General features: G+C 42.5%; 1 protein-coding gene across 2 annotated transcripts; it reads left to right on the top strand.

Annotated features, from left to right (window-relative positions):
- The first annotated feature begins 363 nt into the window (after positions 1 to 363).
- On the top strand, positions 364 to 14,260 carry osbpl7 (oxysterol binding protein-like 7). Of its 2 annotated transcripts, XM_079372588.1 has the most exons (23): positions 364 to 523; positions 4,667 to 4,885; positions 5,355 to 5,498; positions 5,591 to 5,644; positions 5,734 to 5,847; positions 6,105 to 6,257; positions 6,606 to 6,729; positions 6,814 to 6,932; positions 7,030 to 7,119; positions 7,356 to 7,379; positions 9,249 to 9,402; positions 9,504 to 9,610; positions 9,699 to 9,867; positions 10,033 to 10,179; positions 10,267 to 10,403; positions 11,023 to 11,160; positions 11,907 to 11,970; positions 12,065 to 12,143; positions 12,472 to 12,616; positions 12,707 to 12,857; positions 13,058 to 13,184; positions 13,529 to 13,651; positions 13,895 to 14,260. In XM_079372588.1, exons 2-23 carry the CDS (start codon positions 4,751 to 4,753, stop codon positions 14,001 to 14,003), a joined length of 2,607 nt encoding a protein of 868 aa, XP_079228714.1. In that variant the 5' UTR covers positions 364 to 523; positions 4,667 to 4,750; the 3' UTR covers positions 14,004 to 14,260. The 2 variants fall into 2 exon arrangements, with proteins under 2 accessions (XP_079228714.1, XP_079228715.1); XM_079372589.1 differs by lacking the exon at positions 7,356 to 7,379.
- The last annotated feature ends 29 nt before the right edge of the window (positions 14,261 to 14,289 follow it).

Here is a 14,289-nt window from a genome sequence, read left to right as displayed (position 1 = left end):
ACCTATCTGTTAACTAAAGGAACAATTCAGGTTTTAGTATTAGGAGCAGTGAAATTAGAGCCTCTACCATTAAATGTTTATATAAAATCAATAATTTAAACTTTAAATATCAGTGTTGAGAGCTTCTATCTCGAACAAAGCTTAAATTGGTCATTTTATTTAACGAGAGGAGAAGGTTTGCTAGATTCACCCTCCTCTACATCCCTGCTAGACACTTCGCTGTAATTCCAGCTAATGCGGATAATGTGTCCAGAACACTTTGCGCACGGCGCGCGCGCAGCCTTCCCAAAGACGCGCGAGCTCTCCTTGGAGCGGCAGGCAGGGCCGGTGAGATTATGTGATCAGTATGAAGTGATTATCAGCGGAGGTAACATGTAGTTATTCGTGTTTTTTTAGTGAACAGGTGATATCTTTGTCGAAATGGTGAGTTCAAGGACTTTGTCAAAGGCGGAATGAGACACTTGTTGGATTGATTTGAAGAAGAGGACGGCAGCAGATGATGAGACTCGGAGGTGAACTTCAGGTAAGGCATACAGGCTGGGTCTTTTAAAATGACCTCCCTCAGGAAATGTCTGTAATGACGAGAAACCATCAAAAACACGTCTTATTTAGGTGTAAACTGCGTATCTGTCCTTTGTTGCTGCAAAGAAATAAATGACTGAATTTGAAATCGTCATAACTAACTTGCACTTCCCTTTGCGCTGGGACAGAGGCTTCTTAATGGGCTTTAAGATAAGAGCTTGTACATCCATGAATAGTTCAAATGGGCCCTGAACGTCTCACAGACATGAAAATGAGAACACCTAACTTCACCTGTATATCATGTTAGATGCGTTTTCATTTATCTTGTAGTTGTCAAGTCAGATCCGATTATAATGACAAGAAGTGTCAGATGGACACCAGTGGACTTCTCTCACCTCTGATTTTGGATGACACACCCCTGATGATTTGAATTATTGAAGCATTACTCTGCAGAATATTGTTTGAGTGTTTAAAAAAGTTGATTAAATGTTACAGTCATTCATACATATTGAGCCTTCAGCTGCTCTCTCTCTCTCTCTCTCTCTCTCTCTCTCTCTCTCTAATTAGCTGCTGCTTTTATTCCCAAAATGAAATTTTATAGCTGTCATAGTATTTTTCATTTTTATCCCCTCCTCTGGCACTGGGTGTCCAAAATTCATCCAAACCAGTTTTTCTTGTTTTGTTTGCATTTAAGTGTTCAAATCTACTACAAATATAGACCTATACTACCTTCTGTGTGAAGTAGACTGTGGTAGTATTTGCTCATCCTGTTTGTCTTCAAACTGCATCTTTGCACACAGAAGAGCGTTCAGTTGATGTTTCAGGTGTCTGCAGGTGCACAGCATCACTTTCCACATTAATAAAAAGCTTTTTTTTGTGTGTGTGTTACATGGACATTATTAATTTATCTTTGCACAAGTTTAAAATCTATAAAATGAAAGTTTCATTTTGAGTTGAAGCCTTCAGGGAATGAAACAAAAAGAATTAAACATCACCAGAAGAGATCAGACTTTTATTTTTTATTTTTCACTCGTACAGTTTTCTTTTGTGTCCCTCCCTGAATAAGCGAGCTCAGAAACCTGCAAATCCTTTCATCCTGTTTCCACCACATGCTGTCATCACTGAGGTCAGTTACTCCTGTCCCGCCCTTATGTAACACTGAGCCCGACTGCTCCTGCACAGATTTAGACAGATGTATGTTTGGAAGCAAACCACTCACTGTTTATCCACAGATTGGTTGATTGATAGCTGCGTTATAATCTGAGGAGGGTCAACTTCACACTCAGGCTGTCGGTCTATTTACAAATGATAAAATAAGAGCACTGGTACTTCCTTGAGTGAACATCGGGCGGTTAACTCAATGTCAATTAATCTGTGATTATTTTTAGTTCAGCCCAATAGATTAATTATTTGGGCTTTAAAATGAAAAGAGGACTTGTTTAGACCAGTGATACAAAAAGAAGAGCCTCTCAACTGTTGTGTTTTCTCTGAAAGTTATTCACATACACGACTTCCTCTGTTCAATGATCATGTCTGAGAAGTTGTTGAATATTCTTTTATATGGTGAACAGCTGATCCATTCACTTATTCAAAGCTGCTTGCTCTGAACGTTGTTTTTGCAAAGGAAGCTGAAATCACCTGAAATAGTTTCAAACGCAACAGTGCAAAATGAATTACCAAGGCCTCAAATTAACTTTCTTCTACATGTTTTAATGTAAGTTTTACTTTTTGATCTGAAATGTTTTAGCATCAAACACATGTAGAATGCATTTGTTGTCATTTAGATTTGATGTTCTCCTCGTGTTTGTTGTCCTGAGGAGCAGGAGCACTTCCTGTTTCCTGCTTTAACACAGATTCCTCCTTGTGGGACCTTAAATAATCTGAAGGGACAGATTTCATTTAGTCGTGTTTCCTGCGTGGTCGTGGGTCAGCATCTTTTCTGTTGTGTCACACATCTCTGTCTTTGGATCGAGTTTCTCCACGTCCAAGTGACATGTGGCTTAAAACGTCCCCTGAAAAACCAATTAAGGCGAGGTTGGTAATCCTCGGCCTGCAGGCCTTGTTGGTGTCACTTACTGTAAGTGTCATACCAGCGTGTGCAGACCACATTAATGTACCTCTGTTTATCTGCTAAGAACAATAACATAAACCTACTTTATTTAAAGCTGTGGACACTGACAAAGACGCTGCAGAGACACCTTCTGTTCAAAACATTTTTCTTTATTTCAAACTAAACTGTTGTTTTTTTGGGGGGTCTTCTGCTCGTTGCTCCCTTTCAAAATAAAAGTTCTTCAGAGTTTAAATCAAAAGGAGGTTTCTTGAAAACGTTTAATTATTCTGTCGCTTGAAATACAGGCTATTAAGACAGCAACAGAGTGAAGAACCTTTGGTTGGTCCGGATTGTGGCGCCCCCTGTGGACAAAGCAGTGGTATTAAGCTAACAGACTAAAACAAACTCCCCATTTACTTCCTGGCACACGTTCATGACCCACTGAAAACAGCTCCGGGACCCACTATTGGGTCCCGACCTCTCCAGTTGAACACCACTGTCCTAACCGAACATGCAAAATGTATTTATTAATTATTATATTTTTTATATAAAGCTCATCCTGCATTCTTTTAACAAGTCAAATGTTCAACTGCTATGTGCAATTCTTTGACTTCATAGTTTACCAAACAGCCAGCAAGAAATCCAACAAGATGGAGAAGATCCTTCAACAAGAGACTTTAAATCCTGAATCCAGAAGTGTTTTAAATCCAAAATAGATTCTGAATCAAATCGTGAGACAGCCAAAGATTCAAGATGTCTCATTGTGTCTCATTTACAAGCATCAATATACATTTCAGTCTGTTTCAAATCTTCTCAGCTGGAGCTTTAACTTATCAATCAATGCTTTGGTATGAAAATGACTGAACCTTGAGTCTCAAATATTCCCAAACTCAGTCACTCGTCTTAACTTCACAGGACAGAAACCGGATCTCAATAACTGACTAAGAGTGAAGGAAGCTCCTCGACAGGAGACGGCAGTTTGCTGTCATGTTCAGAAGATAAACAAAACTTCTCCATCGTAACGAGCTCAAGGTGAAAACAGGAAGGTTAGATTTAAAACACTGATGGTTCCTATCTCTCTGCATTACAAATAAAAACGCTCGTGCACGACGAGCTGTAACCACAGCACGTTGTATCCTTGTGTATTTATAAAGTTAGCCATGTCCTGGATTTGGCACGTCGAGTGTTTTTGTGCTCAGTGTGGCTGACTTTGAGATCCAGAGTGATCTAGTTGAGGATTGGGGACGTACGCAGTGAATCACGGAGGCGTTTTTGGCATCACATGAAGCGACGGCTTCACCTCTGTTGGATAATGAGATTACACTGAGTCCAGCCTCGTCTCCTGCTCTGCTGCTGAGCCTATTTAACACCTCGCTTTGCTCCTCCAGCTTCCTCATGCTCATAAGTCCGACAGCTCTTTAGTAAAAAAAACCCATCAAACTCTCTTTGTGAAAGACTCTAAAGTTAGCGCTGACTCTTTAGTTGGAACTTGAATGAAATCAATGAACAAATGAATCGATCGTTTGTTTATTTCCGTCCATGAGGCCTCAGCTATAAGAGAAAGTAATCAATTAATTTGCCAATTAGTGGGCGGAAAACTTTAAGTAGAAGATGCAGAAGATCTTATTTCCCCTCTCTTCTCTTCTCTTCAGAGGTGAGCGCGTCCACACATTTAGATCGTCACTTTAAACATTTTATGGAAAACATTTTAATGTGGAAAAAAAAGCAAAGAAGGATTTAATGAAAGTATTTTGACACGCTGAGAGAGAGAAAGGATTTCTGCTCATCTTGTCCTCTTTCCTGCACCTTCTTTACATGTTGTGTTTTCTTTCATATTTGATCTTATAGATAGATAGATAGATAGATAGATAGATAGATAGATAGATAGATAGATAGATAGATAGATAGATAGATAGATAGATAGATACTTTATTGATCCCGAGGGAAATTTCTTATCCTATTTAGGTTCCTTGAGAACTGACGCTGTTTAATAACTTTTTCACTTTTCTGATCTTCTTCTGTTTTCATGTTTGTTTGTGTTTTTTTGCAACACATTCCTTCTGATTCCGTTCTCGTCGTCTCATCCTAACGCAGGGGGCTTTGGGCAGATTGCAGACGATCTCTCTTCGGAAGCACTCGATCACCTCGGGAAGAGCAGTGTGACCTGGGAGCTCTGACATGGATTCTCATGGGTGTTCTTCACTGAACCGCAGTCAGTCTCTGGCGAGCGGTCTGGAGAAGAGTTCACCGACGTGGAATAAACCGTCTCACTCTCGGAGCAGCAGCACTCTGTCGTCTCGGCACTCCAGACAGGTGACCGACGCTCATGATGCGATCTCGTTACAACTACGTCATGTGTGATTGTGCGTTATTGTGGGGCCGCTGGTGGCCTAGCGGTCGGTTTGTGAGCCCCATGCACAGAGGATGCAGTGTGGTTGAATCCAACCTGTGGCTCCTTTCCTGCTCGTCTCAAATTAAAGGAGAAAGCCAAAACTAATCTCTAAAAAAACTGAAATATTTTTGTTGTTGTAGTTATGCTGCTTCTTATTGCATCCCTAAAAAACAGAAAAAAGCAGAGAAAGCGAAATCAGACACAGCTCATTTACATATTTAAAGCTACAGACACAGAAACAGCCTGTTCTGAGCAGGGCTGAAATAGAGGGGTTTTATAGGCATGATCAAATACAGGATCAGAGTGGATCTCTTCACACACATGTTAGACAAGAAGGAGAATATGTGACCATAAACCACACGTTTTTTCCCCCGCTCATCCTGCCGACAGATAATAAAAGATTGGGAAGTGATCGACGACCCTCATGTAGAAATGCTCACAGGAAGTGACAACCCCCAAGATGTCACCACGCCAGGTATCTGTGAGGGTTACCTGCACAAGAGGAGGAAGTGGCCGCTGAAAGGTTGGCACAAGGTGAGAGATCTCCCCGCCATGTCGCCATGTTTTCAAGAGACTTTAACATGATGAAGTCGTTTTTTAAAAGAACGTTCTCTCTTTCTTTTTAGAGATACTTTGTCTTAGAAGCAGGGATTTTGCGTTACTGCAAAAATCAACATGATGTAAGTCAACTTCACATTTTCAAACAGGATGTTTTATTGCTTTATTAAGAAACACACAATCATCCTTTTTGGTTTTTTTTCTTCCAAAGGTGGTCAGAGGGAGAGTCCAGGGCTCCTTAGATCTCAGCCTGGCAGTGATGTCGATAAACAAGAAATCCCATCAGATTGACTTGGACGCTGGACACATCCTCTATCACATGAAGGTATTAAAGGAGATCTGTTATGCTGATCCATATTTAAACACATGCATGATGTTAAACCTCGGCAAAGTTATCGAACATGGCGAGAATCTGACGATGTATCAGATAAATAAGGAGGTTTTTGAGCAACACATCTCGCAGCACTACTCGATAGATGTCCCAGACTGACGCCATAATTTTTTTGAACTGAGTATAATGGATTTTATTTGAAGATTAAAAGATGCAATGCTGTATGACTGTTTTTTTTTTTTTTTTTAAAGGCAAAGAGCCACGAACTCTTCTACATCTGGGTTACGAAGCTTCAAGCCCACCGCAAGTACAAGAAGAACGAGGCGGCTCATGTTCAGAGCGGATTCCTGCACACGTTGTCTCACGGGGCTGCAGTCGGACTAGCTCAGAGAAACGGAGACTTGGTGAATATAAAAAAACAGGCTTTGCATGAAACATGGGGTGGGAATACTTTCGCTGAGCGATAATTGAAGGTATCACAGCCTGTTTGTCTTTTTTTTAAATTCTTCATTATGGATCTTTTTCACTCAAGTCTCAGAGGGATGAGCTGTTCTTCTAATGACACTACATGAATCTGACAGCTTTAGTTTATTGTGACTTCTCACCTTACAAACAGGAAACAGCCTTTAGAGGGGATTTAACACGTGTCTTTGTGTCTGTTTGAATTTTACTGAAACTTTCAAAAGAACATTTGAGAAGTTTCTTGTCTTAAATTTGTAAATTTCACATCTCCTCTGTATTCACGTCATCAGAGCTCTGCAGGCAGGGCAGATTCGAATGCAGCTTCGGGAGAGCCTCCCTCTGCTCACACCGCTGTGAACACCAAAGTGTCCGCCTGGCTGCAGCAAAGTCACGACCCAGACACCTGTGTGCAAGGTAAATGTTGTGCATTGTAATGTTTTAAACTGCACATTTTTTCCTCTCTCTTTTTCTCCTCACTTGCTATGTTCTTCCTCGCAGAGCTGAATCGATGCCACGTTGACCTTACCGAGCTAAACCGCCTAATCCAGAGGCTGCAGACGTTGGAGGCGGGCCAGTCGTTCACTAACGGAGACCTTAAACGCATCATCAGCACACACGTACTGTTTGGACCATTATGACCAAATCGCCGCTCTTTTTTTCGCTCGGCATTGCTCAAAGTTTGAACGACTTTGTGGTTTTATTCTTTAAACGCAGAATTTGTCCCTTGAGAAGCCGAAGAAGCACAGGTCAGGGAAGATCTGGGGTCACTCTCGCACCCTGTCCCGAGTGGAGGCCCTGGGGATGGTAAGAATGATCGTATGTTTGTTAGACCACAAACGTGATGGACATCGTTTTGCACGTGATTTTTTTTTTCTTCTTTTATTGGAGCCTAGTTTTAGATGTTGTTGAAGTTTTGTCGATCTAAAACTTGTCTCTTGTTAGAAATCATGAATGAAGTCTTGTTCTTCGTGATATATTTAGTTAAAGTATTCACCATCCCAACCCTTCATTAACGTTTTGGGCCTTTCTCTAATCCAAAGCCTATTCGTGGGATTACTAAATCGGTGAGTTGGCCAATAAGCAGAATTTAAATCTGATGGGCTGAATTTAAACACAGAGGCAGACTGCAGTCCTGTAAATAAATTGTCTCAGTAGCACATTTGTGATTTTTTTTTAAGGTTAATTAATTCATGTGTTCTCTTTGACTTGCATCCATTGTAGATGTCCTGTTTCTGTAGCTCTCGATTCGACATCCAAAACTCTCTCACATAACAGAGAATTTAGTTTTTCCCACTGAATAGAGCAAAGCGACAAAATGATTTTAGTCTTCAGAGAAAACGTGGTTGTAGAGTTTCTGTAGCATGCAGCACAGAGTCCTGCACCGGGTCATGATGCACATACAGTATGGCCATGGGTAAGAAGAAACAAAATGTGGGTGAGAAAAAAGAAGAAAATGAAGAAAATAATCTGAAATTAAAATGCAGTATTTTAACACTTAAAACAATAACAGCAGTAACATCCATTCAACATACTTGGCGAGAGAGAGGAAGAGAGCGCTGCGTTATCTGCGACTTCCTCTCGGTGTGCTCGCACTTGCATGTGTGAATGTCCGTGAACGTGCAGCATTGACGTTCTGGTAGAGACAGATAGATTGTGCAGGATTGCAAAGATGAAATAAAGCACTTTAGAGTGAGTGACCATGTGTTTAATCAAGGGTCGGGTCGGGTCGGGTCGTGGGTCTGAGGATAATTGCAGTTAAGGGGTCAGGTTGTTGGTCTTATGTTTATTGGTCCGGGCCAGTTGGGCTTTGACGCTGATAGTTGCAGGTAAACGGTTTCGGGGCGGATGCATGTTTGTAGAATTGGACCCGTGCAGGACACTGATTTAGCATCAATAGTTTTTTAGTAATCTTATTCAGAAACCAGAGAACTAGTTGTTTCACTCAGGTTTTATTTTCTCGGTGCTAGAGTCCAGGTTTTTGCATAATTTGTCATGAAAATGAAAAGAGAGCAGAGATGTCTTGTCCACAGATTGTCCTTATTTTGGCAGGATATCTTTAACGGGTGCATTGCCTGCCTTGCTTGGTTGCACTAAAGTTGCTCTTGCACTACCACATACTGTGCAGCAGAGCCTTATGTTCGGTATTTTCATGAATAATTCTAAAGGAATTGAAATCCACCAGCGCTCCCTGATTTTGAACATGAGTTTAGGGATATACATCTTGAAAGGCTGCGCAGCCACACGTGGGTTTAGTTAAAATGTGAAAATATCTGGAGCCCAGTCGTTTGACATCTTAACTCTTGCACTTCTTAACCGTAATCCCTGGTGTGACGTTGAGGCTGACTTTTTGTTGTTCTCTTTTCTTTAGTCCTTGTGATGTTAGCGTTAGCATCTGTTAGCTTTGTAGCTGTTTTTTTGATTTTGTCCATCCCCACATGTTCCTCAACACATGCAACATCGGATGTTGATCCAGGAACCGGTTCATGGTGTCCACAAGTTTTTCAGCGTCAACAGTGTAAACATAATGCCTATGAATTTTGCACTTTGGGCATTTTGGCCTGCTGACATTAGCATTTAGCTCGAAGGACCACTGAGCCTCAGTGCAGCTTCATGGAGCTGATAACGTGGCTAAAGATTGAAAGCCTTAATTCAGTCTTAATGCAAGCTAAGCTAATAAGCTGCTTGCTTTCTCCTCGGACATGAAAGTGGTACCAATCTCAGGATGTAGGTCCTACGTCTGTGTCTCCCACTGTTCTGAGCCATCTGAGAATTCTGGCGCATGCTCTGCTGCGACAACACCAATGTACCATGTAGCTCTCAGCAAGAAGACAACCTTCAACATCCTGCTATGATCTGTGTTTTGCATCCAAAACGCGGGTTTGACTGTTTGAATGTTGTTGTTGCTAATCAGTTAACCATCCTCCTCTGTGCAGCTCTCCTCCAGTCACCTGAGCAACTCGTCTCACCTCGGTGCATCAGTCCCCTCCATCCCCGACTATGTGTACTCGCAGCTGTCCCCCTCTACTGTCACACTGACGCCCGAGGGCAAGAAAATCCACCAGGACATCTGCGCCACATCACAACGAGGTCGGAGAACTGATAAGTGAATAAACACACGAAAGACCGACCGTAAAAAGCGCCTTGTGATTTAATTTTCCTGAATCGCTGCCTTTTATGTGCCTCCTCAGTGTTTAACTCGCTGAAGTCAGTTCATGAAACTCTGTCCCTGGAGAGGCAGAAGCTGCAGGAAGTTTGGCACACGAACAACATCCATCCGCCGAACACATTAGCTGAGGTATCATTCCTGCTGCACCTGATTCTCTGGAGCTTATTCCACCTTAGTTTGTGAAGGCTCATCTCTGTCTCTTCTCCGTCGTCCTTAGCCGACAGACGTGAGGCATTCATCCCACGGGACTCCGTCAGTAACAGATTCAGCGGCTGAATACTTTGACGCCAGCGATGACGTCCTTTGTGCTGGTTCCTCTGAGGTGTCTGACGAATCAGGACTCAGTGATGGAAGCACCACCAACTCCGAGCCAGAGGAGGGACACGGTGAGTACATGAAAGAGCTCATCAGCTCCTGCAGCCACATGTCCGACGTGTCCTCGGGCAAGACATTTAACCCCAAGTTGCTCCCTCTGCATCATCTGTGGTCACTTTACACAGCAGCCTCTACCATCAGTGTGTGAATGTTTATCATGTTTACTGACTTTACAGCTTCAGCCACCAGGAAGTACCGTGCTAGCATCTCAAAGTCTCCTAACAGCATTGTTCCAAAGAGCACCGGACGGAGAACAACACTTCCTGCTCAATGTCCCGACAACAGCCACGTAGGCCTCATGGCGATCCTCTACAATAACATAGGTGAGAAGCGCAACACGGTGAAATATAGTCACATGACGACAAAGTGTGTTTTATTTAGAGATTGGGTGTATGTGCTTTTCTCCTCAGGTAAAGACTTGGCTCGGGTGTCCATGCCCGCTGCTCTGAATGAGCCCGTTAACCTGCTGCAGAGACTCTGTGAGGAGCTGGAGTACAGCGAGCTGCTTGATACGGCAAACAACACACAGGACCCCTACCAGAGGATGGTAAGAATAACTTAAAGAGGACATGTTATCACCCTCATCTAGCTTTTCAAACAGCACCCCTGTGGTCGAAATATAACATGAATCAAGCACCAGAGGAGGTTTGTGACCCTGCAGCTCTCTCTGAACGCTCCGTGTGTGTCTCTTTAAATGCAATAAGCCCCGCCCCCCCTGAGTTTTCCCAGGAGGCATCACTTCTCTGTAGAGAATTAAAAATGAAGGACTGTGCAAAAGTTTTGCTCTTGGCTGGGGGTGGAGTCCATGGGAGGAGGTACCAGGGGAGGGAATTAATTTTACCAGAATCCCACTGTGACATCACAAGTAGAGCATGTCAGAAACGGAGCATTTTTCTCTGTGTTGTAAGACTTAGGCAGATCACAAACAAAGGACTGAATGGATTTATTTCACATTTTATGGGTCAGTAGATACTCGGGCTACCTAAATAAATGTTTGAGAGCACTGTACAAGTCGATTTTTCATAATGTGTCCCCTTTAAGATGACTTTTTTAGTTTTGAGTGATAATACCAGGACAGTGTATGAAACTGCTTTGGTGTTAATAACTTTCCAAAACAAATTTCTTTCATGAAACTCCAGCAAGCTTTTGTGTTTTATTCCTCGCAGGTTTACATCGCTGCCTTTGCCATCTCCGGTTACTCCACGGCCACGTTCAGAAACCGTTACAAGCCCTTTAACCCGGTGCTCGGGGAGACCTACGAGTGTGCCAGAGAGGACCGGGGCTTCAAACTCATCAGTGAGCAGGTATTGTTAATTTCACATTTAATGAATGTCATTAAGAGCTCTAAGAGGCAGCTGAAAAGAACAAGCATAGATTAAAGTGGCGTTTTTAAAAACGGAGAACAGACGATCTGTAATTGCTTTTGAGCGCTCGTCATCTCCTCTCGGTAAATTATGAAGAATCACTCAGTCGTGTAACTGAGCAGCTCAGCCTCAGTGATTTATCACTTAAATAAAGTCATACAAATTAATCATGCCAGTCAAAAATTAACAAATAATTTCATCATTTATTTTCAGAGGAAGGCAATCAGTCTTAAGTAATGAATGTCAGTCAACGCAGAAATGTAATTTTTAAGGAGCAGCACAGCAGCTAGGCCGAACCGTTTTCTGACTATTTCGAGATCTCGCCCTCGACTCATTTATCTGTACATATGTGAGCTGTTGAGTCTGATACGTAACTTGATACACAACCAGTTACAGCAAACACTGATGTTACAGTAACACGTTACTCCAAACACTGCTAACTTAGCTAACAGCTAATTAGCACACTCGCAGTATTTCATCTGGCTGAAGGTTATGTTGGACAGGATTTAGTTAAATGTTTTTATCAGCGTACTCAAATGACTTTACCTTTATTTCTTACTCCACTATCTGCTGCTAGCAATATGTGACCTTCAGTGGAGACTTCTTAGCTTGTGTTTGCTGTGAGAGAAGTTGCATGCACAGTATGTTTGGTCGAGGTTAAGTTGTTGTTGTGTGCGTCTTCTCAGGTGTGCCACCATCCTCCCATCTCTGCGTGCCACGCTGAATCTGACAACTTCAGCTTTTGGCAAGGTGAGTCGAGTCTGTGGGTTTCACTTTGACGAGCAGCCGTGTGAGAAAGGTGTTCTGGTCATGTTAACTTTGTTTAATCTGTGTTCCTCAACAGACCAGAGATGGAAGAACAAATTCTGGGGGAAGTCTCTGGAGATCCTGCCTACAGGAATGGTGAATGTCACCCTGTCAAGGTAAACGGTGTGCACGAGGCCGGCTCTCTTTTGATTCGATTTCGAAGAAGAAAAAGTCAATTAAGATGTCATCAAACAGGAAGTGATGCAACTTAACCATTAGGTAACCAGGCAGCCAACAGGTCTCCACATTTAAAGACTATTAGTCCGTTCATTTTTTCAAAGCATTTAGAAAAAGTCTGAAATGTATGAAAGGTAAAGCATAATTATCCAACACTTTGGCGAACTTTCCCAAACACTGATCGGCCCTATTCTAGCATAAGTTCAACAACAAGAAAGTTCAAGTCTTTTCCTGCTAAAATGCTGTATTGTGTTTGTTTCTGTCAAGGTTCGGGGACCACTATGAGTGGAACAAAGTAGTGACCTGTATCCATAACGTCCTGAGTCAGCAGCGATATCTGGAGCATTACGGAGAGGTCACCATCCGAAACCTGAAGAGCAACGTGTGCACATGCAAGATTACGTTTGTCAAAGTAAGAATCTGGTTTTTTTTCTCGGCCTCTTTGCTCCTTTGATCGTTTGGTTGCACAACCCGACTGACTGAGTGTTTGTTTTTGTCGTAGTCTCGTTACTGGGGTTCAGAAACAAACAAGAACGAGGTGCAGGGTACGGTGCTCGACCAGAGTGGGAGTGTCATTCACCGGTTTGGAGGTCTGTGGCATGAAGGCATTTTCTGTGACACTCTGCCCACTCCGAAGTGCGTCTGGAAACCAAGTGAGTAGAAAAAGTAGACTTCTCTGCGGCTCTTAAGTGTTCATGTGCTGCTGATATCTTTAGTCTCAGACTCTTCTTTAGAGGTTTTGAATGTAAGTGAAGCGATCCAGCGCTGTCTGATGCCAGAACTGCTAATCAGCATAAATCCCAGAGTCACGTTTGTGCAGCAGCAGATCACCCGAGTCTCCGTCATCCCACAGATCCCATGCCAAAGGATTACCTGCTGTACTACGGCTTCTCCACCTTCGCCATGGAGCTCAATGAACTCCCCCCAGACCTGAAGCCTCTCCTGCCTCCTACAGACAGCCGCCTGCGCCCAGACCAGAGGTCAGCACTGCCAGAGAGGACGAAAGATCGGGAAAAACTTCTGAGCTCACGAACACAACCTCAAGAATACAATACTTAACAGAATGTAGTTTTTATCAACTACAAAAATAATTTGGTTTTTAAACTCGATAAGATGAAATTAAAGAAGTAACTGCAGGTGAAAGTCTAAAAGTTGGTGTAAGTCGGCCCATTATATTATATTTTCTCCACTCAAGCATTAAACATGTATGGAGGCCCAGAAGTGATAAATTAAACAGCCTTGCTTTAACGCAAGTCTATATTATACGTTATAAGACAGTGACTGGATGAAGTGTTACCTGTAACTTCCTCCCGTCTTCTTATAGGATGCTGGAGGAGGGATTTGTGGAGGAATCAGACAAAAAGAAAGATTATCTGGAGGAGTGTCAGAGGGAGCGGAGGAAAGAGCTGGCCAAAAAGGGGGAAGAACACACCCCACGTTTCTTCAAGTGAGTTTTTTCCTTTTACTGTCAGAATGATAATGAAAGAAAAATGTTGTTTATCGTTGAATTTTTTTCTGTTTCAGCGCTCGAGCAGAATTTATTTCAATGATAAATAAAAAACTACCTTTTAATAATCGTGTTTTATCTGTAAAAAGAGTGTTCCTTATTGTTGATATTTTAAAGAAACCAAACAGCAGCTCATTGCGTCCTCGGTGCAAATACCTGAATCTTTGTCTTTTCTGTCGTCAGGAGAACCAAAGACTCGTGTGGACGGGACGTGTGGATAACAAACGACACGTACTGGAAGCTCCGAGAGGATCCAGGTTTCGCTAAAACTGCTAATATAACTCTGTGGTGATGAGCGAGCGAGAGAGAGAGAGAGATAAATAATCACCAGAGGGGGATATTTTGGACAGCATATATGAACCGCTCTGGGAATCCTGCAGAGTGGAGACAGTGCTGCCGATCTCTCCTCGTTCCTTCTGCTCACTCGTGACTGGCTCATGGGACACAGACAGGAACAGGTGAAATCTCCCAGAAGGACCTTTTCTAATGCATTTATTTATTTATTTATTTTTAGATCACTTCCATAGACAAATAAACGTTTATATATTTTGGAGCGTTTTGGATGAAAACACCGAGCG

The sequence above is a fragment of the Symphodus melops genome, assembly GCF_947650265.1.
Source record: "Symphodus melops genome assembly, chromosome: 21".
Lineage (NCBI taxonomy): Eukaryota > Metazoa > Chordata > Actinopteri > Labriformes > Labridae > Symphodus > Symphodus melops.
Note: the sequence above shows the minus strand (reverse complement) of the source record. Positions and strands in the feature narration are given on the sequence as shown.